The 15,466-nt window shown below is 32.9% G+C and overlaps 1 protein-coding gene across 1 annotated transcript in view; it reads left to right on the top strand.

The window, feature by feature from the left end:
* The window catches only part of LOC145252212 (uncharacterized), a 157,584-nt gene that overhangs the window by 83,391 nt on the left and 58,727 nt on the right, over window positions 1–15,466 (top strand). Inside the window, exons 8-9 of the mRNA XM_080111718.1 lie at window positions 3,064–3,103; window positions 4,072–4,992. Of these exons, the coding sequence (XP_079967844.1) occupies window positions 3,064–3,103; window positions 4,072–4,992 (961 nt within the window). The remainder of the gene's footprint in view (window positions 1–3,063; window positions 3,104–4,071; window positions 4,993–15,466) is intronic.

Here is a 15,466-nt window from a genome sequence, read left to right as displayed (position 1 = left end):
GACAACAACACCTAGCACTGGACAACAGAAAAGGCCCAATTCTCCTCTACAACAATGCCCGACCATACGTTGCTATACTGACCTTGCAGTAGTTGAAGGAGTTGCATACTCTCAGACCTCTCACTTACTGACTACCTTTTTCCAGCTAACTACATTTTTTTCAAGCTTTTCAACAACTTTCTGCATGAGAAAAAAACCTAAGAGAAATCAAAAATGCCTTCAGCGATTTCATAGTCACTAGAACGCAAGATTTTTATGTTACTGGCATAAATACACTTGTATTGCATTGGCAGAAATGTGTTGATTCTGATGGTGCTTTTTTTTGATCAACAAATGTTTGTTTGAGCCGAGATATGTTCATCTGAATTTAAAACTTAAAAACTGCAAGAACTTTCTGGTCAACCTGATATAAAAATACAATATTAAATGTAAAAAAAACAGTGTTTCTATGCTTCATAAACCCTTCATAACCATGAAATTACTATTCTACAAGCATGCATGGCTATCTTAACATTTTTATATATATATGTATATATATATATATATATATAATCATATTTAAATCTAGATAAGATGCCTGCATAATTTTACCATAACGAATTGTTGGATTCAATGCCGTAACTAATACATAAGTGTTTAAATACAGTACTTATTTGATAGCTAAATAATTTGGTTTCGATTCTAGCTGAAGTCATATATTTTCTTTTAACTTTTGAAATCACTACTATATATTGGGTACAATATAATAATCAATAAAGTATTGGCTCTGTAATAATAAATATGAAATTTGCATAAATTGAATATCATATTTAAGCATATTTTATGACTGAGCAATGCCGAGTGGTGCTAGTATAACAAATAAAACTAGAGTAATGATTTATGAATGCTTTAAATGGGTAAAATAGTATATAATATACAAAATTGTTCTTTTGCATTAAATGATCATAAAGGTTTTTATATATTATCAGGCAAAGTAATCCAACCATTCATTATACTATAATAGGTAAACTTTTAATCATTTAAAACTAGATCATAACATCTGCCTGATGATTCCAAGCACGTCATGAGCTTTGTTCAGAGATCAGTTATTGACAACTGATTTGTGTATAAACAGAGAGAGAGAGAGAGAGAGAGAGAGAGAGAGAGAGAGAGACATCTTTGCTTTCTATGTTTATATTTACAAACAACTACCCGGAATTACCTGGGCAGCATTTAATCTAGTTGTAGCCTTATTTATAGAACAAACACGGAAACAATTTTCGTTTCACATTTTGGTAATTTGGATAAAAACAACAAAAAAGATGATTTTTATGGTGTTACATTCCAATGTTAAGAAAATTTACCGTGTATAAGTATAGTCGCATTATCCACATGCCGTCTATTAATATTAACCTCTTGGAGAATAGTCACGCATTGATCCTCCATAATTGCAGCCTCAACTTGACTGACAGATGCTTCACCAATGACAGAAAGTGGGCGACCAGGTTTGGAAACTGTTTCCACAGATTTCCAGCAACGTTTGAATTCATGGAGCCAGCAATTTACAAGGTCATATGATGGAGCATCATTAACACAAATTTTTTTTATTTCAGAAAAAGTTTCCTGTGGTCTTTCAAATACAAAAAAAAAAAAATTCACTGTGACATTAAACAGGCTCCATTTCATTATACCTGACTCAGTGTAGATCAGAAACCAAAATTAGTTCAGAGCTGTAATTTGCTACATAACCCACATAGATATAAAATTATTGCACATGAAAAATTTCAGCTAGATCAATAGATCAGAGTATTACTTATTGAACGACCCTCGCAGTAAATTTATTAACGATTAGCAGTTTGTGTTTGCAAAAATGAAATCTCTTTCAAATTGCTGAGGATAACATTAGTCATCAATTTTCTAATCAACTTACTAGAGCCAATGACATTGTTTCCCTGCTGTGGATTTACCTTTAATGTTTAACACTAAAAAGGTTCTACTATTGCTTCAAAAAAAAGAAAAGAATACATATTGCAACAAATCAAGCAACACGTTTCATCGGATGCATTCATTTTCATTTCCAACAAAAATTTTGCACTCACTGTTGGCTCAGGTTTTAACTACCCATCCTGATCATTCTGATCATCAAAAATAAGGGAATTAAATCTATTTTATTCTTTTTCTCTGAGTTGTTCCCCTTGATATGCTAGAAAAGAAATAAGCTAGATTTTTTTTTCTTTGGCTTATAAGATATTTTTATTTCACTGCATTTCTAAACAAACAAGTCTCTGATCAGACATATACCAGTCTCCTTCACTTCCATACAAGTCATTTATTTCTTGGGGCCTTTTTCTTTCCTCAGCGTCCACCGCGCACAAGTTATGTCATCTGATCTCACTTTTGAAGTTAACATTTGACTTATTTACGATAGTTCACTTTTTCAGACAATATTATTTGTTTTTTTGACTTATGTCATAGACCATGAATATTTTTTTTGCATTATTTGTTGCTTTCTAATGTAATTAAAAAAAAATTTTTTTGTCTCCTCAAACCTATCTCCAAGCAATCCGAGTTCAAAAACCCACATATTGCTTTGTAACATTACAAACATCTACTCGATAAGGCAGGTTATAACACAGACGCCTCCTTTTATGCTTGATCATGTTTCCATTTGAAATTTTTGGAGGTGATTTATATTTTCTGCAAATAATTTTCATTGTATAAACAGAAGGGATTTATTTATTCCCTGAATTTTTTATAACCATTGTAATAATTTTATTGAATATTTAATTTGCTGTTTGGTTCGATTTTAGTAAAGTCTAACATAAACTCTTAATAAATGTTAATTGAAAGAATATTTTAGGAGTATGTGTTCTATTGTTTTTTTTGTTTGACAAGGCATGCCAAAAATCACTCCTTTTAATTTGTAAGGCTGATAGTATATATATATATTTATGACAATTATTATTAGCTATTACACTGTCGTCACTTTACTTTTCCAGCTCAGGATTTTCGTGTTTTTTTTTTTTTTGTTTTGTTTTTTTTTTCTTAGAAAACTTACTTTTTTATTTTTTATTTATTTTTTAGTAATTATATTTCTTCATCAAATCCTGTTGAAAACTGTCAGGTAATTATTTTTTTCTAATCTATCAGAAAAAGAAAAAAAATTTGTATTTTTATTTTAAAATATATTTTATATTTACACCTGTTAACTTATTTCAAGTTCAATGTTCTTAAAAAGAGTTATTTTTCTTTTTAGATTATTTGAAAAGAAAACATTTTTATTTCAATATTGTTCAAAATGTCTTAATATCTGGTATTACTATCAAGTTTTTTTTTTGTTGTTTTTTTTTTTTTTAAATTCATAGACTAGTCTCTCTTCAGATTATAATTAATAGATTTAAAAACAAATTGTTCATTATTAGTCCTTGTCCGGAATTCCTCTACATTAAATGCAAAAATAAAGAAATAATTGTATGATATTTGTACCTGTGATGGAAAGAAGATATTGTTTTCCAAAAATCAAGTAGTTTTATTTTTAAATAAGAAAATCAAATTTTATAATCAACCAAGGATCAACTGTTTTCTGATACCATTTTGAAATAGGCTTAAAGAATACGGAAGATGTTTCAAAATATTTCTAACTTGCAAGATTTTATAAAGTGATTATTAACATTGGGGCATTGGAAAAGCTCAAATTCGCTTAAAAATTATTTTCTGTATAAAAATAAAATTACTGGATCAATTTGTGATTTTTTGGAACGCAATATTTTCTTTCTGTCATGGGTATCATACATATTTTTTCTTATTTTTTTCTTTAATATAGAGGAAATTCTGAACATACACAAAATTATCATCTGATAAAAAGATAAATGAATATTATTTAAGATTATTTTAAAAACCTTACTTAATGGATTTTGTTGTACTAGTTTAATTCCATTCTTACAAATAATGGTAGGTCATAAAAAAAAATCAAGTAATCTGTTATTTTTTTTATATATAAAAAGTCTTAATGTGATGAAATAATATTTTCATATATTTTTAGATTACAAAAAAAAAACAAAATGAAATGCTTTAATTCTATTTTTGTTGCAGATAAGTGACAGTATAACAGATGCAAAAAAACAACATAGTTATATTTCTGAACAAGAACTGTGTGATGCTTCTGAAATGTCCATACCAAATCTCAAATTAGTTTTACTTGATCTAAGTAATGGCATCAAGTTTGCAGAGAAACGTGAACAGAAGCAAAACCTGAAAAGGAAGTGGAATGCATTCTTGGGCGTGCTTAATAAAAAGATTGATGATAAAATGCTCGAACTGGCGGAACACATTAAGACAGTTGAACGGCACATTCAACTTCTCGTCATGAAGGACTCGGACTTTTACCGACGGGAAAGTTATAGCCAGTTGAATGAGGACAAAATGCATGCACAGAAAAAACTTGCTGAAATGCGAACTTTACGGGACCGTTGTTCTACTGAAATCAATCCCGAAGAGTTCTCAATTAATTGTCCATTAGGATCAGATGTACTTCCGAACGAAAAAAAAGACTACACCACAATGCCATTATTTGGTCCAGTCTACAATTCGGACAATAATTTATATGCCAAAAATTCCCCCAAGAATCATAATTCATCCACATCGATGCCTGACTTTTTAGAAAAGACGACTAAAAGCCAAGTGTTAATACTCGATGATGTTGCACCGCCACCAGACTTAGAATATAAGAACACGTTATTGCGACAATGCATTGACAAAGAGTTTTCTATTTTGTCACACCTCACATCAAAGAGTGAACCTTACCAGTCATATTTTGATATGGTTGAACGTAAGCGTTCTCATACTTTATCCGACATTTCCCGGCCACAGGGGACAAGGGCCATGTCTCCTTTGCTTGGTTCAGAGATCATGCTGCGTAGACAGCGAAAAGCTTCTCAGGAAGACGGCAGCTTGGTTTGGCCTTCAACAAGGGAGACGGAGTCTGGTGAGAATGTGCATTCCGAACAGCAGTGGGTAAGTTTAGCATTTTATTTTCTATTTACCTACCTTGTCTGCGGCTTTGAGAAATATCTTTAATAGGTTCTTGTTCAGAATTCCCCTTGTATTAAAAAATAAAAATTAAGAAAAATCTGTATGATGTATCTAGAAGTGTAAGCCATTTTGAGTTTCAGATGGTTTGCTGTTACACACAAGTCCTGGGAGGTGACTTGTTTGTAGTAGACAGTTCCACAGAACAAAATATTCTTACCGTGTCGAAACCCGGGAAAAGAACATGTGAAATTGCTCCAGAAAAGGTTTAATATTTATGAAGCAATTCTGGTTTCTGATTGGTTGGTAGCAGAACGTAGTTAATTTGATCCGTCAGTTCTTAGCAGCATCGTTTATAAATAGAATCGTCCGACTTTGTGGGATCATACCCCATTACAACTCCAAAATATTGCAACATCCTCCCTATTTTTTATAATGGGGAAGTCCCTTGTGTTTGTTCTGCTCAAAAATAAATATATATTTTTATATTCACTTAGACATAACAAAAATTAGAAACCATTTGGATCTTAGAATTTTAGCATTTAAAAAGACGCCATTTTTAATTGTGTTCAAATGTCAAAAAGGAAAATTACAAAGTTTTTTTTTTATTTTTTATTTTTTTTTTAAGCAAAAGTATTAGTCACACATTAGTAGGTTAAAGTGTTAATACAAATAAAATGGATACAGTTTAACGTCTTGTCTTGTCCAGGACTATTTTTTTTTTTTTTTTTTTGATATATAGAAATCTATATACTCTGAGCATTACCCCTAGGGCTTTCAGCTGATATTCATGCAAAAAAGTAAGAGCCTTCTCATAAGTGGAACTTCGCTGGTCTGTATTTTTAATATATAGAAATCTATATACATACAGGGCAGTGAAAGAAAAAAAAAATTATTCAGTCAATTCCCTAACAAGTTTTGAGAAAAAACGTTCTAGCTTTATCTTTGTCGCGGGTTTCGTAAATACATCAGCGATATTTTGTTCTGATGATATGTAATTCAAAATAATGGATTCCTTTTTTATCTTGTTTTTTATGAAATGGTATTTTATATCTATATGCTTAGATCTTTGGTTGATTATTGTGTTCTGTGCTAAGATTATACTGGCTTGATTATCACAATTAATTACCACGGGCTTGTAATCAATTCTGGCTCTAAAATAGTCTTCAGGATATTTTTAAGGTAGAGTGCTTCCTGGGTCGTGTGTGTGATCGCGATAAATTCTGCTTCACACGTAGAGAGAGATACAATCTGTTGCTTTTTAGATTTCCATGAAATAATAGGCCCATTTTCTGAGAGTCTGAAACAATATTCAATTTACTCTTTTTCTCTATATATGCGAAGCAAGTTGAACCAAATATATGCATTCTGCTTAAATTTGTTTTTTTTACCGCAGAAAGATTCATATGGAGTTTTAGGGAGTGTTTTGTTAAAGCACCTGTTGCGTATATAAGCTGCTGCCATAAGTGCATACGTCCAGAGGTTTTTAGGGAGTTTTGATTCAATGAGTAGGCATCTTGCCATTTCAAAAAGTGTCCGCCACGCACGTTCAGCAGTCCTGTTTTGGTGTGGTGATCTAGGAGCTGATGTTTCATGCCTGATATGATGGTTAATTAGTAAAAGTTCAAAGTCCTTATTGGTGATCCGTACCATTGTCAGAGCGAATACACTTGATTTCACCGTAGGGGGCCATGTCGGCTAGATATTTCTTAGTTGCTAGCAGGGTATCAGATTTGTTCTTTAAAAAGTAAACCATTATTTAACCTGAATGGTCATCTCCGAAATTCAACACATATCTATAATGTTCTCTGGCCCTCGGTTCTACGGGACCGTTCAAGTCACAATGCACCATTGATAGGATTTTTTTTTTTTGGCCTTTTTGTCTGGTATCTTGTTTTGATAGTTTGTCATTTTCCCTTGCGTACAGACGTCGCAGTTGAAAGTTTTTGATGTTTGTATTTGCATTCCATCAACTACAGTCGGCAACTTTTTGATATCAGAAATATTGCAGTGTCCAAGAATTTTATGCCATGTCTGTAGATCATGGCAGGCGGTTTTTGATTGGACTACGCTATTTAAATAATATAGTCTTCCATTTTCTTTAATGTCGAATACAGTTCCATTCGGGTATACCAGTTTTAATTTATTGGGGTTAAAGTTTATATTTGCACCTTGTTTTGTGGCAGCTTGTACAGAAAATATATTTTGTTTAAATTTTGGGATTAGAAGAGCGTTTTCTAGAATACAGAAACACAGTTCACCTTTATTGTTCTTTAGCGAGATTTTCGCATTGCCTCTTTTCAAAATGATATCATTGACTCGACTCCCGTCAGCTAGTTCTACAAAATGATTTTGTGACTTAAAGTTGGGATCAAAATTGATAAAATCAGATTCCTTTGTAATCACATGTGCCGTGGCCCCACAATCGACAAGAAAATTATTGTTTCTTTAAGCATCAAATGTACACGAAAATAAAAATGTATGTTCACTAACAGAGCTCTCTACATTTTTAATGTAGTCGCCATTTTGAGTCCTGTATCTACATTGGAAACTCTTGTGATTAGGTCGTCCACAATTATAGCAAATAATTTTTGTACTTTTCTTAGGAAAAAACTTGCTTTTGGCAAAGTTGCGTTTTTTTATTCCTGGCATGGGTATAATTCGATTTTGGTGTTTTTATGTGTGTATTTTTAAATTTCATGATATTTGTGGATTTGTTTTTTTCTGTGATCATTTTTTCAGTTTCTTCGTAACTTCTGAGTGCTACCTTGAATTGGCTAAAAGTCATGGGTTTTTCTTTCTGGGTTATCACGGTGGTAAATGGCTTGAAATCACTCGGTAATCCCTTAAGGACCATGGAAATTAACAGACTTCACCAGACATTTTAAAAAAATTTGCAGTTGTCTCAGCTCTTATAATATAATCAGTAATAGTTTCGGCTTCCATTCGTTTTAGAGAGGTCAGTTCCGTGTATAAAGAAATAATCTTGGGTTTTCCTTTCGATAAATAATGCTCTCTCAATATGTTTAATGCTTTGCAGCCATCGTCCAGGGTTTCTTTCATTACCAGTGATAGACTTCGGTCATCTAAACATTGTATTAATTCCGCAAAGACAGTTGTGTTCTTGTCAATGAATTCGGAGTCGTTTCTGTTTTCAGGTTGTGTTTGTAGTACTTTGTGTAGCATTTGGATTCGTAGATATCCAAGAAATTTAACTTGCCACAATTCGAATTTTGATTCGGATCCATCGAAATAAAGACGCACACTGGGCCCATAACCTCTAGAAGTGTAAGCCATTTTGAGTTTCAGATGGTTCGCTGTTATACACAAGTCCTGGGAGGTGACTAGTTTGTAGTAGACAGTTCCACAGAACAAAATATTCTTACCGTGTCGAAACCCGGGAAAAGAACATGTGAAATTGCTCCAGAAAAGGTTTAATATTTATGAAGCAATTCTGGTTTCTGATTGGTTGGTAGCAGAACGTAGTTAATTTGATTCGTCAGTTCTTAGCAGCATCGTTTATAAATAGAATCGTCCGACTGTGGGATCATACCCCATTACAACTCCAAAATATTATGACAAAACAAAACTTTCATATTCCCCAAAAATGACATAAATTGATCAAGTAGTTTTGTTTTGAAATAAGTAAATCAAATTTTTTGACCATCCAAGGAGTGACTATCTCGTCCGCCATTTTGAAAAAAAAATCTCAAAAAAAAAAAAAGTAGGGGTAGGGTAACTCGACAATTCATACCTACTAGATTTATACCATCAATCACTTAAAAATGATTTTATTTATAAAAATAAAATTACTTGATCAATTTACATGATTTTTTTTTTTTTTTTTTTTTTAAATATGTTAGTTTCCTCATTGGTATATACATCAGAATACTTTAATGTTTACATTGTTTTTCTATGAGATATTGTCACTGTCAGCATTGTTATTTCTACTTTGTTTGAACTGATGTGCACCTCTGGTTTTCTTCAAAGATTATTAGTCATTTATGATTCTATGCTTCTTTATTGAAATATGATTATTGTTCATTTGTTCATACATGTTGATGTTTCTATGCATGTTAATCTATATATATAAAAGGCAAAATGGCCACACGTATTTTTGTATGTCCAGGAAAGGATTTTTTCGCTGGGGTTCTCGGGGGGGGGGTGTACTATGTTTTACAACTTTTTATATACTCCCTAGATTATAATATCTATGATTTACGAAGTAACATCATCTCTACATTTATTTCGATGGTTTTTTTTGTTTTTTTTAATAAAATTCACGCTATTCCTTCCTCTTGCATGCTTGTCCGTGTTTTTCGTATATAAGTGAAACTAAATCGAAAGCAAAGACAGCTTCCTGGCCTTTCATGTTGGGACGTCCAGAAAGCAATTAGCTTTGATCAATATGGGGAAAACCCCTCATATCAGACAATTGCTATTCATTTGGACACCCCCCCTTTTTTGTGGGGAGTTTGTTTTCCCCATCATTGTGGGGAAAACAAATAAATGAAACGGCAGAAAGCTGAACTTGCCACCAACCAATGTTTGTTTCTGCACGTCAACATTTTGATCGACATTGCTAAATTCAAACGCTGTTCATTTCCTATGACTTTGTAGAGTTGCGGTAAAAGTTCACGTTTTCTTTCACTTTCTCTTCTGCCTTCGGGTTTGAAACACTTTTTTTTTTCTTTTACACCTACAAGCACCCGAGTAACGCCAGGTATCCCCGCTAGTCTATATATATATATATATATATATATATATATATATATATATAAGCGAAAATATATGTATGTACGCTTTTCCTCGATGTCCACAAAAGGCTTCTTTCAGAGAAGCGCTCGCTCGCTTCACAACTTCTTAAAACTTTTTATATCATCTATAAGTTGTAATATCTCGCACTTAACCACAGAGTTCGCCTGTCTATTTAATTTTATTGATTTTCAAACGTTAATTATTCCACATTTCCCGCATCGGCACGCGTTACATTCAGTTTTCGGTATAAACAAAAAGCGAAACTCGACTAATCACAGGCCGAAAGCCAGTTGTCTCAAGAGAGCTAAGTAACGTTTGTTCAATGTCGACTTCGTCATATCAGACTGTAGCTTTCATTTCGCTCCTTCTAATAAACAGGGAGTGGGTTTTTAAAAACAAACAAACCGATTTATTGACATCATTAAAAACTGTCACGCACAAAATGCTTACTGCTGAATACCTATCGCCGTCACGTCAATCAAAAACGCGCACCTGTTTTTTTTAACACTTTACTATTTTCCAACTGCGCGTCGTGAAGGCTTTGTTTTTTTTTCACGGGCACCTGTTTTTTTTTCACATTTTCGGTTTTTTTTTCACATACCCCGAAAAACATCCGGGCAACGCCGGGTACCCCTCGCTAGTATATAAATAAAAGGCAAAACGGTCACGCATGTTTTTGTATGCCCAGCAAAGGCTTCTTTTTTTTTTTTTTTTTTTTCCCTCCCACAGGGGTTCTCGGGGGAGGAGGGTTTACTGTATTTAAAACTTTTTATATATTCTCTAGATTGTAATATCTATGATTTGCGAACGGTCGTCGTCTCTCTACATTTCTTTTGAGCGAGTTTTTTAAAAAAACCTAGTTTGCAGTGTTTGTTTGTTTTTTTTTTTTTTGTATAAATAAAGCGAAACTGAATGGAATCAACTTGCTGGCCTTCATGGCCGAAATGTTGTGAAAGCAATCAGCTTTGATCAATGTGGGGAATACCCTTCATATCAGACAGTTGCTATTCATTTGAGAGCTCCCCTTTTTACGGGGGAGTTTGGTTTCCCCAACATTGTGGGGAAACAAATAAATGAAACGGTGGAAAGCTGGCCTTCAGCCAGCCTTCGGCCAACCTTCATTTCTGCACCTGTGTGCGAACTAATTCACTTAGCAAGTCAACGTTTTGATTGACATCCCTAAATTTGAATGCTTTTCACTTCCTATGGCCTCATAGCGTAGCAGTAAGATGTCACGTTTTCTTTCATTTTCTTTTTTTGCTTTCGCATCACGGGTTCAAGCCTGCCTGACTACTAACACATTTTTTTCTTTTACACCTCCAAATATCCGGGCAATGCTGGGTACCTCCGCTAGTCTATTATATATAAAAGGCAAAATCTGTGTGTGTGTCGCAAAAACTTTTGACATAGGCGATGGATCCTGACCATTTCAGTATCATTTTAAAGTTCGATCCTTCAGACGACAAATATTGGAAAATTGGCCAAAAACATATATATATATATATATATATATATATATATATATATATATATATATAAGGCAAATGTGGCGCATGCGTTTTTATATGTCCAAGAAAGGCTTTCTCTGGGGGGGGGTGTAATTTGTCTTAGAACTGTTTATATACCCCCTAGGTAATAATATCTACGATTTGCGAAGGGACGTTGTGTCTAGATTTATTTTAATCGACTTTTATAAAATTTGCGCTATTTCTCTGTGTCACATGTTTGTTCGGATTTTAGTATAAATAAAGTGAAACTGATGGAGCGAAGCAACTTCTAGGCTTACCCACCGGGGACGTCCAGAAATCAATGATGTTTGATCAGTGTGGGGGAAACCCCTTATATCAGACAATTGCTATTCATTGGGACACTTCCCTTTTTTATGGGGAGCTGGTTTTCCCCAACATTTTGGGGGAACAAAACCAAATAAACTACCATGCAGCCAAAGTTAGGGAAACAAAACCAAAAAAACTGCCTCACAGCAAAAGTTAGGTGCGGGATTTCATTCCCTGTATGGCGTGATATTTGACCTCATTAAATTCGCACACCTGTCATTTAACTTTTTAATCGTTTAATTAAAATGCTTTTCATTCATCAAGGCTTCGGGTTCGAGCCTACCTACCTACCAAAACTTTTTTTCTTTTACACTGACAAACAAACAGGCAACACCGTGCCCCCCCCCCCCCCGCTAGTTATATAGAAAAGGCAAAATGTGTGTCACAAAAACTTTCAACAGAGGCGATGGATCCTGACCATTTCAGTATCATTTTAAAGCTCGGTCCTTCGAACGACAAGTATTGGAAAATTGGCCAAAAATATTCATGCCACTCAAAAACAGATGCTCGATTCAAGAAAGATGGTCCAAAAGCAGTTTGAAGCATTCCATACTTTTCTGTGGCAAATTTTCCAAGTTTAAAGCAGAATTTTATTGCATATCTGAAGTGTTCTCATATCCAGATTGCATTTTTAAAATTCACTAGCTGTGACAATTGGGCTTTAGTAGGGTGTATTCCAATTCCTGCTGTAGCTGTTCATTTGGACCTGAAATCATAAAAACTGGTCAGTCATCTCATAAGATGCATACCAATAACATACTTAATTTTTAAGAGTCAACGACAATTTTAAATGTGCCTATACAAAAATGCCTGGAAACTTATTAAAGGTACCTCGTGTGTATTGTTGTATATATATAATATATATATATATATATATATATATATATATATATATAAAAATGTAAATTTGGTTCATTACAAGTGAATAAAACCATATTTCTATGTTACCAATTTAATTGAAATTTTCAGAAATTCTACTTTTAAAGTCAAGGAATGTTTTTATGTTATTAAAATAATTTAACATTGCGAATTATAAAGATATTAAATTAAATAAAAAATATTTTTCGTAACTGCGAGATTATCGCCATTTTATTTCCGGTAGAAATTAGCCTTTCACTTATTGAGATAAGTATGATTTGTATTAATTTTTATGATACTCATGCAGAGAGTGATCTGTGCTGAAATAATGTTATTATTTAAAAAGTCATTCTTAACATGGGGAGGGGAGGATGTTTTGTACCTATTCTGTACTTTAACCTTACAATTGAATAAAAAAAAACATATGGTAAAACGTTAATTAAACGTGGAAATATGATTTAAAAAATAGTGCGGATCGCTCTCTGCATTAGCACCATTTTTATTTATTGTGGACTATTATTCTCATCTTTATTAGTTGTTTCACGACTTTTTGGCCGACTATTCCTCTGGCCTTTATGAAAAGAAATAAGTCTTTTTATAAATGTTCAGTAACTTTTTCCTTTTATTATTCTTAAAGAGTAAAACTTTTCTTATTCATGAAAAGAGTTAAGCCTACGTAAATAAATAAATGTTTGTACACGTGACAAATTATCAATAAATGGTTTAGTTACTTTTTAAAAAAAATTATTTATGAAAAGAGTTAACGTAAATAATGTTTGTAAAAGTGCGAAAGGCGACGTTGTACAACCATCACTCCCATGCTTAATTTCTATAATCATTATTTCGACATTTGAAAGTGGTGCTTACTTTTTAGTTACAACGTTCTGATAAATCAGTCACCCATTTTGTAAGCAATAAAAACGCGGTATATCAAAACCATATAAAGTAAAAATAATATGTGCCTCTACCGCATTTGTAAGTCAGAAATATATTTGTTTCTCAAAGAAAAAAAAGTAGATTGAACATGACTTTTTTTATTGTTTTTATGGAAATAAAGTTTCGAGTTTTAAAATTTTTTTTTTTTTTTTTTTAACTTATTTAGTTAAAAATCAGTTTGTGGGTGTTTTTTTTTTTTAAATTGTTTTTATGAAAGGTGAGTTTTTTAGTTTTTTTCAAAACTTTTGTTTTTTTTTTAAAATTTTTTTTAAAATTATAAATTTCACTAACATGCTGGAGAAATGTTTAATAATTTGGTATTTTTTTAGATTAGGTCCACCTCCACAATTTTCCTTTCAATGACGACATTTATAGGTTTCCGAGTATGCTGAACACGCAAATCGCATTGAAATTTTGCGGAAATAAATAGTTGTATTATACATTGTATTCTTCGGCGGCCATCTTTTTACGTGCACACGCGGCATAAACAAATACACGCACGTAAAAAAGATGGTCGCCAAAGATTACAATGCATAATACAACTTTTTGTATCTTGATAACTACTTATTTCTGCAAAATTTCAATGCGATTTTCGTATTCAGCATAGTCGAAAACCATTTCAAGTTGTCATTTAAAAGAAAATTGAGGAGGTGGACCTAATCTAAAAATTTACCAATAATTTTTCATCCCGTACGCCTCCCGATACATTGCTTCGTCAACATGCGACCATTTTATATCTCCGAAGACACTTCCGTATTTAGAAAAAAAAAAAAAAAAAATGAGTGACCGATTTACCAGAACGTGGTAACTAAAAAGTGAGTACCCCTTTCAAATGTTGAAATGATTTTTTTTTTTTTTTCAATTTTTTTTCATAATCTGGTTAGTGTTCAATCAATAATAATCCAGTGAAAAATTTAAAAAAACCTATCAGTATAGAAACTCCACCACGTAAGTAAATAAATAAAAAATGTTACGTGCGCATGCATTAGCCTTGACTAGGGGGGGTACTCCCGATACATTGCTTCGTCAACATGCGACCATTTTATATCTCCCGAAGACACTTCCGTATTTAGAAAAAAAAAAAAAATGAGTGACCGATTTACCAGAATGTGGTAACTAAAAAGTGAGTACCCCTTTCAAATGTTGAAATGATTTTTTTTTTTTTTTTTTTTCAATTTTTTTTCATAATCTGGTTAGTGTTCAATTAATAATAATCCAGTGAAAAAATTTAAAAAAACCTATCAGTATAGAAACTCCACCACGTAAGTAAATAAATAAAAAATGTTACGTGTGCATGCGTTAGCCTTGACTAGGGGAGGGGATACTAAGGGAACGACCATTAAATAATTCTGCGGGTCGCCATGGAACTCTACATTTTTTTTGTAGATTTTGGTGTGCTAAAAACGAATCTGCAAACCGTTTCCGTCGCAAAAAAATAGTTTTTATGATATGAAGAAATTACTTTTTCGAAAAAGTGGCGATCACTTTTCCATGTAAATTTAACTTAAAATGAGCACCCACTTCTAGCCACCTGAGAGAGGGGGGATTTTTTCCTATGTTTATTGGCTAAACAGCTTTCGTTTATGCTCACGCATAGTGTAAACGAAGGCTACGGCTGTGAAATGGAAAATAGTCCCAGAGTTCAGGGGTTATTACCATGCAAAAGAAATCAAACAAAAAACTTTTTAGCCAAGAAACACAGAAAAATGCCCCTCTCTCAGGTGGCCAGAAAGTGGGTGCTCATTCTAAGTTAAATTTACATTGAAAAGTGATCACACACTTTTCGAAAAAGTAATTTCATGAATATCATGAAAACTTTCTTTTTGCTACGGAAACGGTTTGCAGATTCGTTCTTAGCACACCGAAATCTACAATAAAATATTTTGTTATATATGAACGTGAAACGGGCCTTAAAGTAAAATAATACCGGATTTTTTGGAGCAGATTTGCCGTTTAGTTGTACAAATATCCTCAAACCAGGTAATCACTAAAAGGGACTTTTAAAAGTCATCACCTGTATCGAGCAAAAGTTTAAAACCACCGATTATATGCCAGCCTACGTCATGGTAACA

The sequence above is a fragment of the Euprymna scolopes genome, chromosome 1, assembly GCF_053919585.1.
Source record: "Euprymna scolopes isolate OS-2025 chromosome 1, ASM5391958v1, whole genome shotgun sequence".
NCBI classification, from domain to species: Eukaryota; Metazoa; Mollusca; class Cephalopoda; order Sepiida; family Sepiolidae; genus Euprymna; species Euprymna scolopes.
Note: the sequence above shows the minus strand (reverse complement) of the source record. Positions and strands in the feature narration are given on the sequence as shown.